This window comes from Penicillium cinerascens (assembly GCF_028974065.1).
Source record: "Penicillium cinerascens strain IBT 15544 chromosome Unknown contig_16_segment0_segment0, whole genome shotgun sequence".
NCBI classification, from domain to species: domain Eukaryota; kingdom Fungi; phylum Ascomycota; class Eurotiomycetes; order Eurotiales; family Aspergillaceae; genus Penicillium; species Penicillium cinerascens.
In genome coordinates this window covers 1284867-1303799 of record NW_026695286.1, presented here as the reverse complement: position 1 = coordinate 1303799, position 18933 = coordinate 1284867, and the positions used below count along the sequence as shown (strand labels likewise).

Genomic DNA, 18933 nt, shown 5'->3' with positions numbered 1-18933 from the left:
GCCTAACGCGGACGATGAGGTCAGCGTTTCTCGCCGAGATGACAGTCTCATATGGGAGCTCTCCCAGGCTTACAAGGAGAGAGTCTTATCTAGGACGCGGTTGATGTTCATTCAAATGTTCTATTAATAGCTAGCTGGTATACCTTGAAAGTATTCGACATGGTTAGTTTGGGTTATCAGCATTCCGAGTCAACCTACATACGATAGTGTCGGTACCTTCCGAGGTTACAGCTCAGTCGATCTCGTATCATTGTTCTCTGAGTATTTAATGAGCTTGCTCTCCAGTTATTAGTTCTACTGCCATCTAGAGGTAGAATATGTAGAACAATTCGATTCTATTACATTGCCGTGCGAGAAGTACAAGTCATCACTCATCAGGCATCAAAGATAATAAATACATGCAGCGGCCGTTATTTTGCAGCAAAAAAAAGGAAATAAAAACACGAAAAAGGGAACAAATAACTCCAAATTATCCAGTTTCAGTGACCGAGGAATTCATAACCGTGAGGACGCCAAATTGCCAATTCCGATAAGGAAACAGAAGAAAAGGTAGCCCGCGATGGGAGCAATCCGGATCTGAGTGTGACGCCTCAAATCACATTGCTCATGTCCATCGTGGACGGGGCAATAGAAGGTGCCACGCTGTGGACGGAGCGGGCGCCATCAATCGACATGCGGTCGCCGCTCATCATCCGCGAGAGTCGCTTGTCTTTGCTGGGGCGGGCAACGAGTACCTGGGCAGGGCAGACGACGACTTCCTCGTCACCCTCGCCGACATCGTTGCCCTTCTTGACAACGAGAGGGAAGAGGACGATGCGCACGACGGCCTGTTGAGATTCCAACTCGTCGTTGGAGCTGGTCTCGCCGCTGCGCTCGTTCATAAGAGAGGCGTTGAAGTATACCTGGCGCGCCAGGTCGCCATTGGTGTCGTATTCAGGCTGCAGAGGCGGCAGCATGATGAACTCTGCCAGCTGAGTGCGCATCTCCAAAGACAGTTTGACGGCAAGACGAAGTACCTTGCGCAAAGAGTCGAGTAGTTGCGATTCCTTCTGGGAAGGAGGAGGGAGGACCCGCGATAGGGTGCCAAAGATCTCTAGAGCCACTGCTTCGGTATCACTATCACGCTGAGAGGCAAAGGCAGGCCGATTGGACAGCAGGGTTAAGGTGGTGGCGCGCCAGCGATGCACTGCGCGACGAGGGCCAACCTCCGCCAATTGCTTTTCCAGTGACTTGAGTTTCTGGCGCTGTTCGCGATCCATGCCGAACAGGTATCGGGTAAAGATGTACTCCCAGACCATGGTCATGACAACCGACATGAATACGTCACGTCGGCAAACGCGGTCGGCGAGGTATGCATCGGCATCGGAGCCGTCAAGGAGGGCATTGTCGAAGCGATCGGCGATCTTCTCGTCCTGCAGCTCACTCAGAGCCCGGCAGCGACGGTGGTCGGAGTGCTTGGAGAAACGTAGCACCCATTGTTGAACATGGCCACAGAGCTTCTGGCACGCGGCGTCGAAGTAATCCTCGTCGCGGAAGACAAGGGCATTGTCGGTTAATGACGCGGCGATCTGTTGTTGTAGCTCCTTCACCTTATCGCGAGCCTCCTCGAGCTCTTCACGAAGACGGCGCAATTCGGCATCCTTTTGGGCCAAAGCCGCTTCAATCTGTTGTCGGACCCGATCGTCCATGTTTGATGACAGGTCGTCATGTTGCGACCGTAGGGTGTCTAGTTCGCGCGTGGAGGTCTCGCGAACCCGGCTGACCTCGGCGGCATGGGCGGCAGCGAGGGCAGCATTGGACGCCGCCAACCCCTCATTCTCCTGGGTCAGACGGCCCATCTCCTTCTGGAACCATTCCACTGAATTCTTGAGTTGTTCCACCTCGGCTTCCCTGTCGCGCAGGTCGGCGCCACTGCTCTTCAGAGCTCGATCGCTCTTTCGGCGACCGACGCTGGCATTGCGCAATCGATCTTCAGCTTCATCGCGAGCGGCGATGAGTAAGCGGTTCTCAGAGATGAGTTGATCAAGTCGACCTTCGAGGTCTTGAAGGTGTTGCATGCTGCGGCGGCGGCGGACACTAGGCGGTCGGCTGGGCGACCGCGGGGAGCTGGGTGTTTCCCCCCAACCCTCCTGGGAAAAGTCAGTAAACAAACAAAAATGAGGAAAACCAGATAGGATCATAATTAACTTACATAGACGTCCGACATGTTTCGCACAGGACGTTTGCCCTTGTCGGTGACGGGATCGTAAGAGGAAGAAGAGGGAAGCTGATCGAGATCGGAGGGTGGCTGGGGAGAGTCTAGTCCGCGACTGGTCGCCCGCAGATCGCTGCTAGTGCTCCGATTCGTGCGACGGAGCTTTCCCTTACTGCTGCTGGGTTTCAGCACTGGCGCTCCCAGTTCGGGAGTTTGCAAAGGCGATTTTGAAATTTTCGACAGATTGTCCTGGCTGCTGCCGCTGCCACTTGCATTTTCGGGCGTGGGCCACGCCTTGCGCTCCAGTGCATTGTCCGTGAACTTGCGTACTGGCGTCACCGGTCGAGGCAGGACGTGCTCTGGTTTGATTTCCAGACGGGGCGTCCCGGATCGAGCCGTGGTCGTCTTCTGGCCGTCCCCCGGTTCTTGCTCCGCAATCGTGTCGAGTGGAGTCCGGGGCCGAGAAAGTGAATCGTGCTCGAATGGCCCGAAGAGAGACCGCGGCGGAGATGGATTGCTCACGGCTTGCATGGATTGATCTTCCAAATTCCACGTCCGGGGAGTATGTTGATGTTTCCCGTGAATCACAGATGGTGACCGGCGTAGTCCACTGGGAGAATCATGGGCGTCCTCCATTTGCGAGGGCAGGAGGTGCCGGGGTGAAGACGCCTCTTCAGTCCGAGTAGACGGGGACGAGCCGAAGAGCATAGAGGATCGCTCCTTCGAAGCAGGATGCTCCGGTGAAGGAAATTCATCTGCGACAGAGCGCTTTCCATACACCGGAAGCTCTGGCTCCGCAGTAGATTCTTGTCGTGTAGTCGTAGAAGCAGCTTCCTTCGCCGTAGGCAGCTCAAAGCTGGTATGTGCGATTGCTCTGGCTTCGGTGGTCGCTAGGGGTAGTGCTTCCAAGACGGCGGGGATCGCGATGTCGCGATTCGCTTCCAGGTCCGCTGCAGTCTCTTCCTCAGCACTATCTTTTACCGACGGGGCATCCTTTTTCATGGCCGTTCGCCGGAAACCTCCTCTTTCCAAGCCAGGAAAGAGGGTTGCAATCTTGGAGCCCCCTGGAGTGGTACTTCTGGAAGGTGGCTCGGTCTCGATCTCCTTAGAGGCTGGCGCTTCCACCATTGGCTCTGGCTTGGCATCAGAGGCCAATTCAATCATCTTGTGGGGGCGTTCCTCGGTAGATTCCTCTACCAGAGTGGCCTGCTCTGCCTTTCTCTTGTTCTTCTTGGCATTTTTCTTGTCTTTCTTGCTCAGTGGCATAGACCAAGATTCTTCCTCAAATGGCTCCTCTGCTTCTTTCTTGGCTTCTTGCAAAGCCGCAGGAATTGCAAACTCATCAAATTCCCCGATGGTTTCTGCGTCGGGCACAGAAGTAATTGGCTCAGCTTCGGGGAATTGCTCTTGCACAGGCTCTGCCTTTTCCAATTTGCTTTGCTCCCATTCAATCGAAGGCCACTCATCTTCATCTTGATTGAGCTCCCGCATAGTCGGTTGAGGGAGATCGGCCTGTAGAGCTTTGACAGGCTCTTCCGGCTCAAGTAGAACAGCCCCTTGGTCGCCGGTAGCAATTTCGGCGGTTGGCTCCTCGTCTAGAGCAAGTGCAGCAGCCTTCTTCGCTCTCTTGGCATTCTTTTTCGAAGCCTTTCGCGACAGCGGCGTCTCCAGCTCCTCCAAAACTGACCCGGGAGCAGTTACCTCGGGTTCTGTAATTTGTTCGGCGACAGACTGAGGCTCAGTTGAAGTGAGGTCGATATCCTTGGAAAGTTCCAGCTCAGGCTCAGGCTGCGCCTCCACGGGAGCCTTTGGCTCTGCAATTGTCTCGGGCTCGACCTCCGGCTCAAGAGCTGGCGGTGGCAACTTCACGTTCTTAGGTTCCTCGGAAATGGGCTCCCGAGCAGGCTCCTCTTCTTGATCCAGGGGAGCCTCCACGATGCCCCTCTTCGCCTTACGCTTTTCCTTTTTTGACAATTTCTTGGAAAGAGGCGCATTCTTCTCGGGTTCTCGAGGTCGGTCTTCAAACAAATCGCCGGCAGCCTCGAGGTCAGCTTCCTTTTCAAGTGCCTGGCGCCAGAGCTTGGCTTCGATCTCCTGCTCTTGTTCTTGTCCCCTTTCGGAGGAGGGATTACCACCTAAAGTTCCTTCAGTACCTTGATCTGGCAGCTCGGTGGGTGAAAGCGCATCGAATGGGTCCAGAGAGACAACAGCTTCATCATTGGTTTCCTCTGGCCGCGGTACCTCTGTTTCATGAGTGGATTGTTCAGGCTTGAGAGCAGATGGTTCTTCGATGCTTTCTGACCCAAGTTCGCGATGGGCATCCACCAGCGCATCCTGCGTGGCAAATTCTGGCTCTGGCACAACTTCTCTTGACTCTTCTGTATCAGTCAACTCGGTGGAAGGTACAGCCTCTGATTGTTCAGTCTCGGCAGCCGAATCCGCAGGTTCCTCCTTCCCTTGCTTCTTGGCCTTTCTCTTCTCCTTCTTGGACAGCTTGCGAGAGATAGGCTCGACTGGAGCAGATTCTTCTACCACATCATTCGAAGTCAATCCTTGCCCAAGAATGTCAGTCTGTGGCTCAGCTATCTCGGTGGGCTTCCCAATGACCTCCGCGCTCGGATCGGGGCCAGTTTGCAGAGAATCCTCGGCCAAACCCTCATCCTTTGAAGTCTCGGGAACTTGTTCAGAGACCGGTGGCTTATCCAGGTTTGGCTCCAGCTCTACAGGCTTCTCTTCCTCAATTGCAGCAGCAGCAGCCGCGGCAGTGGCAGCGGCAGCCACGGCGGCGGCCTTTTTCTTTTCTTTCTTGCTCATCTTTCTCGTGACGGTAGGCCACTCTTGAGGCTCCACTGAAGTTTCGGTGGGGGTCTCTTCAGTATAAACCGGAGCTTGTCCCGTCTCTTCGGTCGCACGTTCTAGAGCAGGCTCTGCTTGCTCAACCTCTTGACTGGCAGTTGGAACCACATCCTTCGAAGCATCCTCAACAGCATCAGGGGCCCGCACTGTGGTTTTGTCGAATACATCAGAAGACTTGTCATCTTTTTGATCATCCGCAGGTGCTGCCGCCTCTTCTGCCAGTTCAGAAACAGGGTCAGAAGCCTTGGTAGGTTCAGGAGCAGGCTGGTCCTCGGCAGCTTCTTCCACATTTTCCTGGGCAAGAAGAGCTTGGCGATGCTTCTTCTTCTCCTTTTTGCTCAGCTTTCTTGAGAGTGGCGCCTCTTCGAGTTGTTCTTCAGTAGCAGGCTCATCCTCAATGGGGTTGACGTTCTTGGAGGATTCGGCCCATTCGGAAGGCTGAGGCGTAGGAGACGCGACATCTTCAGCTTGTTTTGCCGGAGACTCCTCGGTAAGCGGAGCGGTCTCAAGTTCTTCAGTTGGCGCAACCTCAGGCTCGGGAAGCTCCTTGGTCTCTGTTTCCTCAGGGATGGGAAGATCGTATTCTGGCTGCTCCGTTTCTGTAGTTGCTGGCGCTTCCTCCGGAACCGGGACATCTTCCTCAATCTTCACCTCCTCTTCCTCCTGCAGCTTCTGCTTCTTCTTTTTGTCCTTCTTCCTTTGTTTCTGAGACACAATTGTCTCGGAAGCTTCTTCTGTAGATGGCTCTTGCTCAGTAGATGCAGGGGCATCCACTTCAGCCTCAGTAGATGACCCAGGTGCCTCATGTTGGGGCTCCTTCTGAATATCCTCCTCTTCATTCGGTAATGACGACTCCTCCACACTCATAATTCCAAGGTCACCCACTTTCGTATCCTCCACAGTCGCATCCTTCGAGGCACTTACCCCCGGGTGTTCCAAGTCACCTTCAATATCACCAGTTGGCGTCTCCTTGACGATCGAGACCTCCTCCTCCCGGATAGGACCAACAGCATCCTTCTCTTTCTGCGCATCGCCAAAATCAATTGAACGCTCAAGCACGGGTTGGGGAGGATAATCTGAAGAAGGACTCTCTAACTGCGGCTGCTCTACCTGCGAAGATAAGAACTCATCAGTCGAAGCCAAATCTTGAGCCGGTGTGTTGGGCGTTTCAATGTCGTGGGACTGATGTTCTTTACCGTCATTCTCCGCAGGCGAGGGTGCCGTCACGGGTTCAGTGATTTCCCATGTATCCGATTTGTCTAAGGATGATTTCTCGATTTCATCGGCGGCAGGCGAAGATTCGATGGGGGCAGTCTCGGGCACAGGCGAGTCTTGTGCCGATTCGGTTTCGGGAGGATTGTCGTCAACATCGAGGTTCCTTGATTGGCGCTTCTTCTCCTTTTTCTTCAGCTTGCGGCGCTCTTTAGCCGATAGGCCAGCCTCAGATTCAGGTTCCTCTGATTCCTTTGATGGGGCAGGCTCGAGCTCAGCTGCGGTCTCTGCGGCGGGCGTTTCGTCATCCTTGGGCTTGGTGGTCATCTCAGGTTCGGCTGTCTCGGCGGGATCGCTCTCCGCTCCCACATTCTTTTCTTCGGAGACCTCGGCGTCAATAGTCTTGGGGGACTGGTCTTCCTCAGCGTTTGCAATATCCTTGTCGGCCGGCGAGGAGACATCGATTCTCTCTGGCGTGGAAGCTTCGCTGTCAGGCTCCTGCGTTTCCTGGGGCGCCTCAGTAGAAGGAGAAGAGACTTCTTCACTCAAGTCTACGGACTTGCCCTTCTTATTCTCCTTTTTCTTGAGCTTGCGGCGCTCCTTGGCCGACAATGAGGCCCAATCCAGTGTTTCTTCGTCTTCGGCAGTCTGAGAAGGCTCTTCGGGAGACTCGGCCTTCTCGTCGGGCTGAATTGCGGGCTCAAACTCGGGCGCGTTGACTGGAGCTTCAGGGGTAGCAGGCTCCTCGGTGCCTGGGACATTTTCGGTCGTGTCCACAACTCTTGTCTCGTGCTCGGCAATATCTTTTTCTGTAGATGACTCGACGGGTTGCTCGGTATCAACGAGAGTCTCCGTCAATTCTTGGCTGGAAGTAGCATCAACAGTTGGCTGGTCCTGGTTTTCGACATTTTCGGCGCGAGTAGAGGCTTCTTGTTCAGGCTGAGCTTCATCCTCAAAGGCAACAGACTTGCGCTTCTTCTTGTCTTTCTTGGCCTTTTTCTTTTGCGCAGCGGTCATTGGGATTTCAGGCCCGGCTTCGGCTGGGCTGCCAGGCTCCGCTGGAGTCTCGAACTCAAAGACGGGCTGATCAAGGGCCGCGACATCTCTGGTAGCCTCCGGAGCTGCCTCATCGACAGCTTCAATGTTTCCGGTCGATGCAGGCGTCTCAGCAGGCTCACTAGGAGCAACGTCAGCGGGCTCTTCAATAACTGGCTCAGGCTGTGGCTCTTCAAGCCCCATAGACTGGCGCTTCTTCTTCTCCTTCTTGGCCTTTTTCTTCTGGGCTGCAGTCATCGGGACTTCAAACTCAGTCTCAGGCTCGGTTGTGGCCTCTGCCTCAGCGAAGGGCTCTTCAGCGAGGGGCTCCTTAGGGGGAGACTCATCAAGAGCTGGCTGGTCTTTGGTGATTTCATCCGGAACTCGCTCTTCGACAGCAGCAGCTTCAGCGTTCTCGGTAGAGGCAGGCTCCTCGGACGTAGGCCCTGTGGCCTCTTCCTCCTTCGTCGGTTCGGGCTGCAGCTCAGGTTGTGACTCCTCCAGACCCATAGATTGTCGCTTCTTCTTCTCTTTCTTGGCTTTCTTCTTCTGCGCCGCAGACATTGGGACCTCCTGCTCAGGTTCAGGCTCAACCGGCGCGTCGGACTCGGCGACCTGGTTTTCGAGCATGGGTTCATCTTTGGTGACCTCTTCAGGAGCAGGTTCCTCAACGGAAACAGAAGCTTCGACGTTTTCTGTGGAAGGGGTGGTTTCAACGGCTTCGGCAGAAGCACCCTCGGCGGAAGCTGGCTCGGCAGACTCGGCAGGCTCGACAGGCTCTTCCTTGACTGGCTCAGGTTGGGGTTCAAGCTGGGACTCTTCAGCAAGAGCAAGAGACTGGCGCTTCTTCTTGTCTTTCTTAGCCTTCTTCTTCTGAGCAGCGGTCATAGGAACCTCAATCTCCTCTGTAGGTGCATCGTCCGCGGAAACGGGAGTTGCTGTCTCTTCAATTGCAGTAGTATCCGGTGCAGCCTCTTCAGATATAGCCCGTTCATCGGTAGGCTGTTCGGGAGTACTTTCAACAGCCTTATCGCCAAGTAACTGGTCCGATGTGGGTTGACCCTCCGCAGAAACATCCTTGTTCTTCTCCTGGGTAGTTTCCGCAAGAGTGTCGACGGGTGCAGCCTCGGCTACAGCTTCTTCAGTCACGGTTTGGACATCTGCAGTAGTCTCAGGCGATGGTTCAGAGGTATTTGGCGCATCCTCGGTAGACAGCTCCGCCGTAGCATCCTTCTCAACATCAGCAGCGGCCTGGCCTTCCACGTCGCCAGGCTTGGCTTCGGCCTTAGAATCGCTTTCTGCCTCTGTTGTTGTAGGTTCAGGAACTGCGGCCTCGGTCTCTGGAAGAGGATCCTCAGTATTCTCTGTATCCTGCTGTTCGGTGGAAACAGTCTGGTCTTCGAAATCCACGGACTGCCTCTGCTGCTTCTTCTTGGCCTTCTTGGTCTTCTTCTTCTCCGCGGCAGTCATTGGTGCATCTGGCGTGGGAGAAGCAGCTTCCAGTTCTTCCCTTGAGGGTTCAGGCTCCACAATTTCAGGAACAGTCTCGACAGCAGCAGCTAGGGTCGAATCCTCCTCCTTGGGCTGTTCGGTCTGAAAAGATTCGGCCTCCGCTTCTTCTTCTTCTTCCTGAGGAGCATCAGCCGGGGCGGGGACGTCACTGGCGGGCTCAACAGCTTCAGTCTCAGTTGCGGGAGCAGGAACCTCTTCCACAACTGGTATCTCGGCTTCGGGAGCAGCCTCAATATCCTTAGTTGTGTCAATTACTTCAGCCTCGGGAGCAGAGGTAGTCTCAGCGGCAGGCGTCTCGTCGGCAATAGAGCTCAGGCTTCCTTGCTGCTGCTGCTTCTTCTTAGCCGCCTTCTTGGCTTTCCGCTTTTCGGCTGCAGTCATAGGGAATTCAGGCTCAGCGGGGACCTCCTCCATGGGCATTTCTCGCGGCGCTTCAGGCTGCACTTCCGAGGGCTCGGCAACAGCATCTTGGACGGGAGCTTCTTCGCTAGCATCTGCGGTAGGGCTAGCAATTGGCTCCTCCTGCGGCTGCTCGGAATCAACTGGAAGCTCCTTGGTTTCTTTCAGAGAAGCCACATCCGCTGCTATTCCGTCGGCAGCCGAAGCAATTTCTGGAGTGGCATCAGGAGCAGCAGTGGCCTCAAGTGCTGGCTCGGCCTCGGGCTGAGAGTCCGCAGACTCGGGTTCGGCAGGCTTTTCGTCGTCAGTGATAGAAGAGATACTCTGGTTGGCCTTCTTCTTCTTCTTGTCTTTCTTAGCCTTCTTCTTCTGCGCCGCAGTCATAGGGAATTCAGGCTCGGCCTCAGGCGCGCGTTCGGGCTCAGCAAGAGGAGGCTCTGGCATTTCCTCAGTGGGCTCAATGGGCTCAGTGGGCTCAGTGGGCTCAGCCGGCTCAATAGTTGTTGATGGCTCGACATCACCCGAAGGAACAAACTCTGGTTCTTGAGCAGTCACAGCCTCTTCAGTGGGTAGTTCGGATGCATCCTTGGCCACTAATTCAGGACCAGAAGACTGTGTCTCACCGTCCGCCAAAGGAACCTGAGTATCAACAGGCTCGCTGGAAGTTGATTGCTCAGGTTCAAGATCCTTGGTCTCCTCTGGCTCAGGATCCGCAGCAGAATTTGGCTCAGTTGACGTTTCTGCCTCGTCGAAGGAGACAGATTTGCGGTTCTTCTTCTTGTCTTTCTTGGCCTTCTTCTTTTGCGCAGCGGTCATTGGAACTTCAGGCTCGGGTTCGGCTAATGCTACTGGCTCAGTCTGCTGTGGCTCGACTGGGATGGTGGTTTCGGTGATGCCGCCAGCTGCTTCGGATGGAAGCTCTTTCGCTTGTTCGGCCTGCTCCTCAACGGCCTCCTGGAAGTTGTCCTCATCTGCCTCGCCAGTCTTCTCCGCTGGAGTGTCATCGGATGCGGGAGTAGGAGTGACTTCCTCCGATGTCTCAAAGATCTGCTCCACGGTCTGAGGTTCTTCAACGGGTTCCGTAGGGGCAGACTGAGGCAAGTCAATATCTTGTGCTTCCAAGGCTGCCTCTTCAAGTTCCTTGCTCACATATTCAGAAGGAGCTGGCTCCACGGTCTCTGCAGTTTCGCGAGAGTCGTGGAACTCGGAGTCACCTTGTTCGCTCTTAGGAGCCTCAGGAAGACTGACATCCTGTGGCATCCCCTTTTCTTCTTGGACCTGGGTCTCTTCGAAGGGAACAGCAGGATAAGATGGCTGAGCTGCACTGCCAATCTCGTCTGCAGAAGAGATGCTCTTGGCCTTCTTCTTAGCCGCCTTCTTGGCCTTCCGCTTTTCAGCTGCAGTCATAGGAGCCTCAAACTCGGTGGAAACATTTTCAGAAGTTGCTGGCTCGGGCTGGCTCTCGCGAATGGTAACTGGCTCCACGGGCTCGAGCTCGGCAAGGGCAGCAGAAGCTTCAGGCTCAGAAGTTGTGATGGCTTCAGTACTTTCGGCAGCTTCAGCAGGCAAAGTCTCGGCTTCAACTTCCTTAGAAACCAGTGCCTGTTCAGCTTCCGGCTCAGGCTGAACAGTTGTATCTTGCTCCACGGTAGCATGGGCAGCTTCCGACTCAATAGAACGTGCCTCGCCTTCAGTTGCTTCCACAGCAAGGCCCTGCTCTTCAGAAAGCGGTGCAGGCTCAGAAGGAGTCTCGTCAACACTCTGATTTTGACCCTTCTTCCCCTTCTTCTTCTTTTTCTTCTTAGAAGAAGATGTAGTGGCAACTTCCTCGACGAGCGGCTCCTCTGTTTGTGGCTGAGCAGGCTCACTAGCTGGCCCCGTTGTCTCAGGAGCAAGTTCCTTGCTAGATTCCAGCTGCGAGGGCTGTTCTTCAACGGCAGTTCCAGGCTCTCCTAGCTCTTCATCGACAGGGCCTTTGCCATGAGAAACCTTTTTGAAAACGGCGGCATCGACAATATCGCCAAATCCTCCGAATTGAGCAGTGGTGGTAGGAGTAATCTCCGCAGCAGGCTTTGCGGGTTCCTTGTCACCCGTTTGAGCGGGCTTCTTGCCTCCTGTGACAGCAGCAGCAGCAGCCGCACCGACAACACCGGCGAATCCGGACCCGAAATTGTCAAAGAATGACTTTTCTTGCGTAGGTGTACCGACCTCCTTCTGAGACTCGGTCTGCTGCAGATCAAGGTCTCTTGTCTGTTGCTGGCCATTATCTTCGCTGGAATCCTGTAATCCAATTACAGACCCCTCGGCTGAAGGAAGAGCCTCCATGGTAGGCGAAGGAGGCATGTCCAGATATGCGCTGGGATCCTGAAGAAGTTCGGAAGGAGAATGGAATTCGTAGCTGAGCCTTTCCTTCTTGGCGGATGCTGCATCCGCACCATAGCCCGCGGCTGTCGGGGTTACTTGCTGGGAATCAAGTAGGTCGGCTTCGCCTTCTTCGTTGGCTCGCTCAGTTGAGATGGTTAGACCAGCCGGTCGGCGCTTCTCGGACAGGGATTGATTGAAGTCAACTGCATCCCAGCTTTGAATGGCGTCTTCATCATTGAGTGCTCGGAGGTCTTCAATCGACGGCGCGCGGGAGGATGTCTTGCTGGATGGAAGCGATGGCAATGGCTCGTCGGCTTCGGCGGTCTCGCCCTTGGCTGCTCCATGGCGTTCGACCAGCCACAGAGGACGGATTTCGCGAGAGTTTCTGAACTCAACGGAGTTTAAGCGGCGGTGGCGAGGCTGGGTGGGTGAGCCGGGTGAGACAGTGGCAGCAGTCGGAGATCCACTAACAGGGACTGCGCGCGACAGACCTGGGGAAGTTGGCGGACGGCGGAAGTGCAATGGCACTGCTGTAGGAGACTCGGTGACCGATCGAGCCAGAGATGGACGGCGTCCCCTAGGAGACTCGTCCCTATCGCGGACTATTTCCGGCGATGATGGTCTACTGTGGGACCTCGGGGCTAGGTCTAGAGCTTTCTCAGCGGCGGGAGGGGAGGTAGACCGGCTTCGAGATAGCTGGTGTAGGATCTCCTCTCCCAATCCTAGGCCAGCAGCGATAGCTACTCCTTTCTCCGCCGAGTCTTCAAACCCCGAAGCACCACTTTGGTCGCGCTCAGCCGCGGCTGGTAGTTCGGGGCGATCCCCTAAAAAAGACTTGTCGCTGTCTTCATTATAGTCGGAAGGTTTTGCGTCCTGCACATGGAGTAATACCAGAAAAAGCTTAGTACAGAGTTCACTTGTTTTGGGGATTGGTTCTTTGTGCATTGGATAAGTCGGGGGTGGAAGGCCAAGACCATCCAGAAAAAAGGGCAACTATATGGCACATAACAGTGTACAAGAAGCGAGCAAACATGAACATGAACAATGAAAGGGAAATTTCAGATATTATACCTTCTCAGATTCCCGACGTCTCCCCGAATCAACAATATCCTCGTACTTGTGTCGACGACGCTCTTCCTTCTTCTGTCTGCTGGATCTGTACTCCTCCAGGTTCGCCTCACTCCGGGAACTCCGGACAGACTCCTTGTCCGATCCGTAATCAACCAAGCTATCTCCTCCACTGGAGCTGCGATGCTTCTTCTTGCGGCGGCGCCCTTCATCATCAACTCCAGCTTCGGACATGGCCTCGCGAGATGGGCGCTTGTCCAGGGAGGAGGACCGGTGGGAGGATCGTGACTGCGTTGGCTCTGAGGCCCGCGAGCCAAAGAGACTCCGGAACAATCCACCGGGGGGGCCCTTGTCCTTCTCCTTGTCATCCTTACTGCGTCGCTTCTCCCCTATTTCATCAAACTTGGCAGGAGAAGAGGAGATGGACGCGGTATCGTCAAAGTCCCGCGATGATCGGGAACGATGCTTCCGGCGCTCGGACTTGTCGAGATCATCAATTGAAGTGATGGCAGATCTGGCGTCATCGTCGACCGAGAAGGTATCACTGTCCCGCTTGGAGCGGCGATGCTTCCGACGCTCCGATTTGTCACCGTCTTCAATTGAAGTGACAGTGGATCTAGCGTCATCGTCCACTGAAAATGTGTCACTATCAGGCTTCGAGCGACGATGCTTGCGACGTTCGGACTTCTCGTCGTCCTCAGAAGGAGTTCTGGGGGCCTTGGCATCGTCAAACTTGGCGGGAGAAGAAGAGATGGACACGGTATCATCAAAGTCCCGCGATGATCGGGAACGATGCTTTCGGCGCTCAGACTTCTCGATATCTTCAATTGAGGTGATGGCGGATCTAGCATCATCATCGATCGAGAACGTATCGCTATCCTGCTTTGAGCGACGCCTCCGGCGTTTCTTCTCCTTGTCGTCGACTTCAGCGTCTTCAAGAGTTGGCGAAGCAGTATCACGAGGTAAGTCGCGGGACAATTCGCCAGGCAAATCACGAGACAAGTCAAGATCGTCACCGCTACGAGACTTCTTGGATTTGGACTTCCTCTCGGATTCTCCTACGGGAGGGGCAGAGAAAACAGAGCGAGTGTCATCACGCGCGTCAATCTCTCGAGAGGTATCAAAGCTGTCAAAGCCGCCTGGCATAGAGAGCACGTCGTTCTCGGGAGAACTGGATCTTGCGTGCTTTCCATTAAGCTTCTCAGTAGCTTCCCCGGCAATTGAGCTACCTTCCCGACGCTTGGATGATGATTTGCCATTATCTTTGGTGAAAGATTCGGGCTCGGCGTAGAAAGGATCTTGATCAATGATATGCTTGGATGTATCAACATCTCTGGACTTAGGCCGCTCGGGGCTTTCAATTTCGCCCTCGACGAAGCCGTGGGATTGGTCCCGCTCAGCGTTCCATCTGGAGGTGTGCGAGAACGTCCCTTCATCCTCCGACCCGGGAGGAGAAGTACGCTTGTGATACTTGGGGTCATCGACCACAAAGGATGGATCGAATCCAGCTGCTTCGGTTGCGGCAGCGACCGTTGCAGCAAACTCGATATCATCGCCGAAATCAGCCTTGCCGGCACCCTTTGACTTTTCTTTCTCTTTCTCGGGGAAATCGATTGAAATGTCTTGGAAGTCCTCGGGTGTAGGAGAGAACTCGGGTTCGGAAGAAGAGGGAACCTCGTACTCGTGAGTTGAATGAGGTCCCCAGGACACCCGAGAGCCGGTCGTAGGCCGTTCACGCGGCTTGGCCTCTTCTTCACCGCGAGCCACATGGGGCTCTGGGCGAGGCTCTGAACGGGGTTCTTCACGGGCCACCTCTCGGGTTTCATCACGAGATTCTTGGGGTCCCACAATGGGCGATGAAATACCGAGAGCAGACCCATTGATACTGTGGGGAGGAGTAGGATCAATGAAGTTAAGCCGTGGAACCGGCCACGGTAGATGATCACGATCTTCATAAGGTTCAGGACCGAACTGGGGAAGGTCGGTGGGCTCGTCCTTGGCCTCTTCCTTCTCGCGTTCACTGGCAGGAACAACTTCAACGATCTCCGGTTTATCGTTGGAATCACCAGACCCACGCCGGCCCGAATGCTCGACAGTACTGTGTCGCAGCTCTTCGGGCGCAAAGAACTCGGCATAGTCGTCATATACCTGGGCTGGGCGAGGGCTCCGTTGGGGAGAGGACGTGTCTCGGTAGTCTGTGTTGTCCACGGGCGTCTGCTTCACCTCAACAGGCTCAACAACATCAGACTTGGAAACGATTGATGATTCAGCCCGGCGCTCAGCGCGACGTCGCTCTCGGGCGTCGCGACGTTTGGAGCTAGCTTCCGATGCGAGTTCACCGTCCTTCTTGTGAGACATCATTGAGCTAGCAGCAGCAACACCTATGGCACCGATTGCAGCTGCTTCAACCCATTTGGAGGAGTCCTTCTCCTTCTCACTATCAATTCGGCGCTTCTCGTCCTCTCTGTCCTTGCGACGACGCTCGCGATCACGCTCACGGCGCTCAGATTCCTGTCGAGCCAATTCTTCTTCCCGATCAACCAATTGGACAGGCTCGTCCCTGAAATCATCCCGTGGTTCCGTCTCACGTCTACTGAGACTGAGACGGCGCTCGCGTTCCGCCTGTTCTTCCGTCAGGTTGAATGACACAGAAGCTTGGTCCTTGATAGTAGAGCGGCGCTTTGGTGTTGAGACAGAGCTCTCCTGAATAGGGAACACGGGAGAAGAGTTGCTTCTATGCGGCTGGCGATGCTCGACATAGCTAGCATCTTCCGGGCGCCAGGCCGCATCGCGAGAGCCTTGATACTGGGGTCCATAGCGGTCGTATTCATTGGCAAAGATAGGAGGAACAGCAGCCGGTGCGCTATACGCAGGAATTGATCCCGGCAATCTGCCCTGGGTGCTGTATACGGCCTGGGAAACAGGTGTGATAGGCTGGGGTTGCTGGAGAGGGATAGGGCCAGGGCGAACGAGAGGTGTCTGGTCGTTGGACAGAACAGACGGAGACATCTTGGCAACACCAAACCGGCTAGGGTCAGATGTAGGGACGGGGTAGACATGTTGAAGACTACCAGCACTGCTTGAAGGTCGGCTATCGCGGCGGCGAGCCACCGAGGCCAAGGCCGCGCCTCCAAGAGCACCAGCGCCAGCAGCCAAGGCAGCATCGGCAACAGAAGATTTCTTGTCCTTCTTCTGCTTCTTCTTACCCCATCCCCAGCCCCATCGTCCACTGCCCGAATCGGAACTGGAATCAGCACTGCTAGCACCAAAGGCGAGAGCAGAGCTGATGCTAGAGGAAGAGTGGTCTTCCGACTCGGCATCCACCCATTCGTCATCTTCGTTGACGGAAGAAGCGTTATTGGAATGGCGAGATCGAGCTTCTCTGGCAGTAAGAATCTGACCCGTGCTGCGACTACGGCCATGAGAATGAGAAGCAGCAAGAGCAGCTGCCGTTGCCCCTAGCCCAAGGAGCGCAGCATCCACATCTTCTCCCTTCTTGCCCTTCTTCTTCTCCGTCTTCTTGTCTTTGGAAGATTTTTTCGTAAATCCATCACCAAAGGCCAGGTCATTGTCGAGCGAGGAAGAAGAGGAGCTGCGGAAAGAGAAAAAGCTCTTCGCCCGCTTACTGCGCGTCTTCCGGCGGTTCTCAGAGGAAGAGGTGAAGAAGGAGGTAAATCCTCCAACAGACTTGGCAGCAGGTCGGGATACATCCACAAAGGAGGAGCTAGATGAAGATTCTTTCCGGCGTTGGACTCGCGAGGGAGATCGACTGCGGTCTCGCTGGTGCGATTTGGAGATTGCCAGCGCGGCACCACCTACTGCCGCACCCAAGGCCGCCTCCTTCACAAACGACGAATGGCGCCCGGATCGAGATGAGGATCGCGAACGAGAGCGATTGCGTTGAGATTTCTTGTCATTGTAATAGTATTCTCTCGACGAGTTTCGATCAGATCGGCGAACAACGCCGCGAGAAGTATAGCTCATAGTATCATTATGTGAAGATGTACGATCGCCAGACGGCTGGCCAGAGCGAACACTGTAAGAATCATCAAAGTCTTTGCCAGCAAAAATCGACTTCGCCGCATAGCCAGCCAGCATTCCGGGCAACCACGAAGAGGACTTCTTTGATTTCTTTCGGCGACCCCTCTCGTCTTCCGACGAATGGTATCGGCTGAGCTTGTTCACTCGGGAATTACTGCTGCTACTGTAGCGGTCAGCAGAATGACGGCGCCCGTGGTAATGGTGCTTGCGAGGCGCGTCGACGGAGGTCGTGTGAGGGTCGAAACAATACTTGCACACGCCAATTGTCTCCGTGTAATCTTCGAATCGACCAACGCCCTCTGGATCACGCCAAAAGTCCACAAACTTGGACAGAGGGCCGCGGTGGCGATGATTCATCGTAAGGCTGCCCGGATAATAGCCAGGACGATGGGCAGCATGTGCAACATGAGCTGCATAGCCTGCTCCTCCGGCAGCCATAATCGCATTATTGCTACCAGATGCGTAGGGTGGTACACCAGATTGAGATGACTGTTCGTAGTTCTGGATATTGTATTGTGAGGGCTTTCCAGTGCTCTCGGGGTGATCGTGATGGCCGAGCATATAGCCCGCCGCTGCGCCAGCTGCCGCGACACCGATACCAGTGCCGATACCAGTACCGATACCATAGGAATGGGGAGGCTTGCTTGTACTTGGGACAGCCGGTTGCGAGTATGAGTGGGACTGGTATGCGCTTGTCGATGAATATTGTGACTCCTCGTGGGACATCATAGCATTTCCAATGCCATATGTAGCAGCTCCCGCCGCCGCCGCTGCGGCCGGAATAGCACTCGAAGAGGAAGGCTTGCTGGGCTTTGAGGGTTTTGATAGCCTGCCGGGCTTTCCAGGCTTTCCAGGCTTTGGGGGCTTGGAGGATGATCCCGATGACGGCTTGCCTTGGGACTGAACGGGTTCAGCATCGTGAAAGTACGCGGCCGCCGCACCAACCTGGCCAAGACTGCTTGGCTCGGGAGGAGGATTGGCCGACGGCGATGCCGCCATCAGGTGTTCCTGACTGTTCACCAGTGGTTTCTGCGGTCGGACACCTGGTTGCTCTGCAACAGATTGGCCTTGGTCTCCGTAGTAGTCCGCCGCGGCGCCGGCGGGATTATGAGGTAGGAAAGGTTTCGCGGTCTCAGATGGGAACTGACCGGGGAATTGCTGCTGGACGTGAGGATCATACGGCGATGGTGAAGAGACATGACCGGGCGAAAATTCCGGGGCCATCGAATTGTCGTATTGCATGGGGAATTGCGAAAAGCCCGGCGCCGCAATATCAGCGGCAAACTGGGCGCCTGGAGCACTGGACGGCATGGACTTGGAGACAGGCAGCATGTTGTGATCTCCAGACTGCGTGCGCCTGCGCTCGCGACGGTCGCGCTCACGCTCCCAGTCATCATCTCCGTCCCCGGTGCTTCGGCGGCTCTTCCTCTTGTCGCGGTCTCTGCTTTCTGATCGGTCTCGGTCGTGCCGGCGGGAACGAGTGTTCTCCCTGTCGCTATCTTTGCGCTTTGGTGTTCGCTCAACGATTGAAGGGTAGGTATCAATCTCTTCGGGTTCGGCCGTCACGTAGGTGGATGCGACAGAGTCGCCAGCCACACTGGACGTTCCGCGCTTGCTGCCAGTAGCCGAGGGCTCGTAGGCCGACAAGTCACCCAAGCCGCGGTCACGGTCGTCACCCCGTGAGGATTTGCGGCTATGTGAAGACTTGGAATCGGACTTGCGACGGCTCTTGGAGCTGGAGCTGGTGGTACTGCGGGCGTCGGAGGACCGGCCCCCGCCCATGAGGGCCTTGAACATGGTGGGCAGTAAATCAAAGGAATGCCCCGATAGAACAGGCCACCATGTGGAAGGGGAGGAATGTGAGGAAGGAGGGTAGATCGGAATGGAGGTGAGATGAAAGTGTTGTTATGGTTTGTTTTGGAGAGTAAACAACGGAACCGACCCGTGGATCTTCGTCCGAAGCGGAGCCCTGGGCTGAACTGCGTTGCTCCAGACGATCGGGGCCCCGGTTCCAACAGTCGATCTCGATCTCGACGTCCACCAGTGAATTGGCAAGTGCAACTGTCAGACTGCGTGCAGGAGGTTAATCCAGCATTGCAGACTTGCAGACTTGCAGAACCTGTGCGAAAATCGAGTGTGGCACAGGATGAGCTGTCCAGCATCGAGTGGAGCCAATCGAAGTCGCGGTGAAGGCCGTGCACGTGCCACCGAAATGGACGGGGCTGGCGATTTCGTCACTTGGACTCCGGCGC

The 18933-nt window shown here is 55.3% G+C and overlaps 1 protein-coding gene across 1 annotated transcript; it reads right to left on the bottom strand.

The window, feature by feature from the left end:
• Positions 1-590: 590 nt before the first annotated feature.
• lah (involucrin repeat protein) lies at positions 591-18478 on the bottom strand (the record flags this gene model as incomplete). Its single annotated transcript, XM_058447518.1, has 3 exons — positions 591-2129; positions 2192-12445; positions 12644-18478. 3 exons carry the CDS (start codon positions 18476-18478, stop codon positions 591-593), a joined length of 17628 nt encoding a protein of 5875 aa, XP_058312929.1.
• Between the last annotated feature and the right edge of the window lie 455 nt (positions 18479-18933).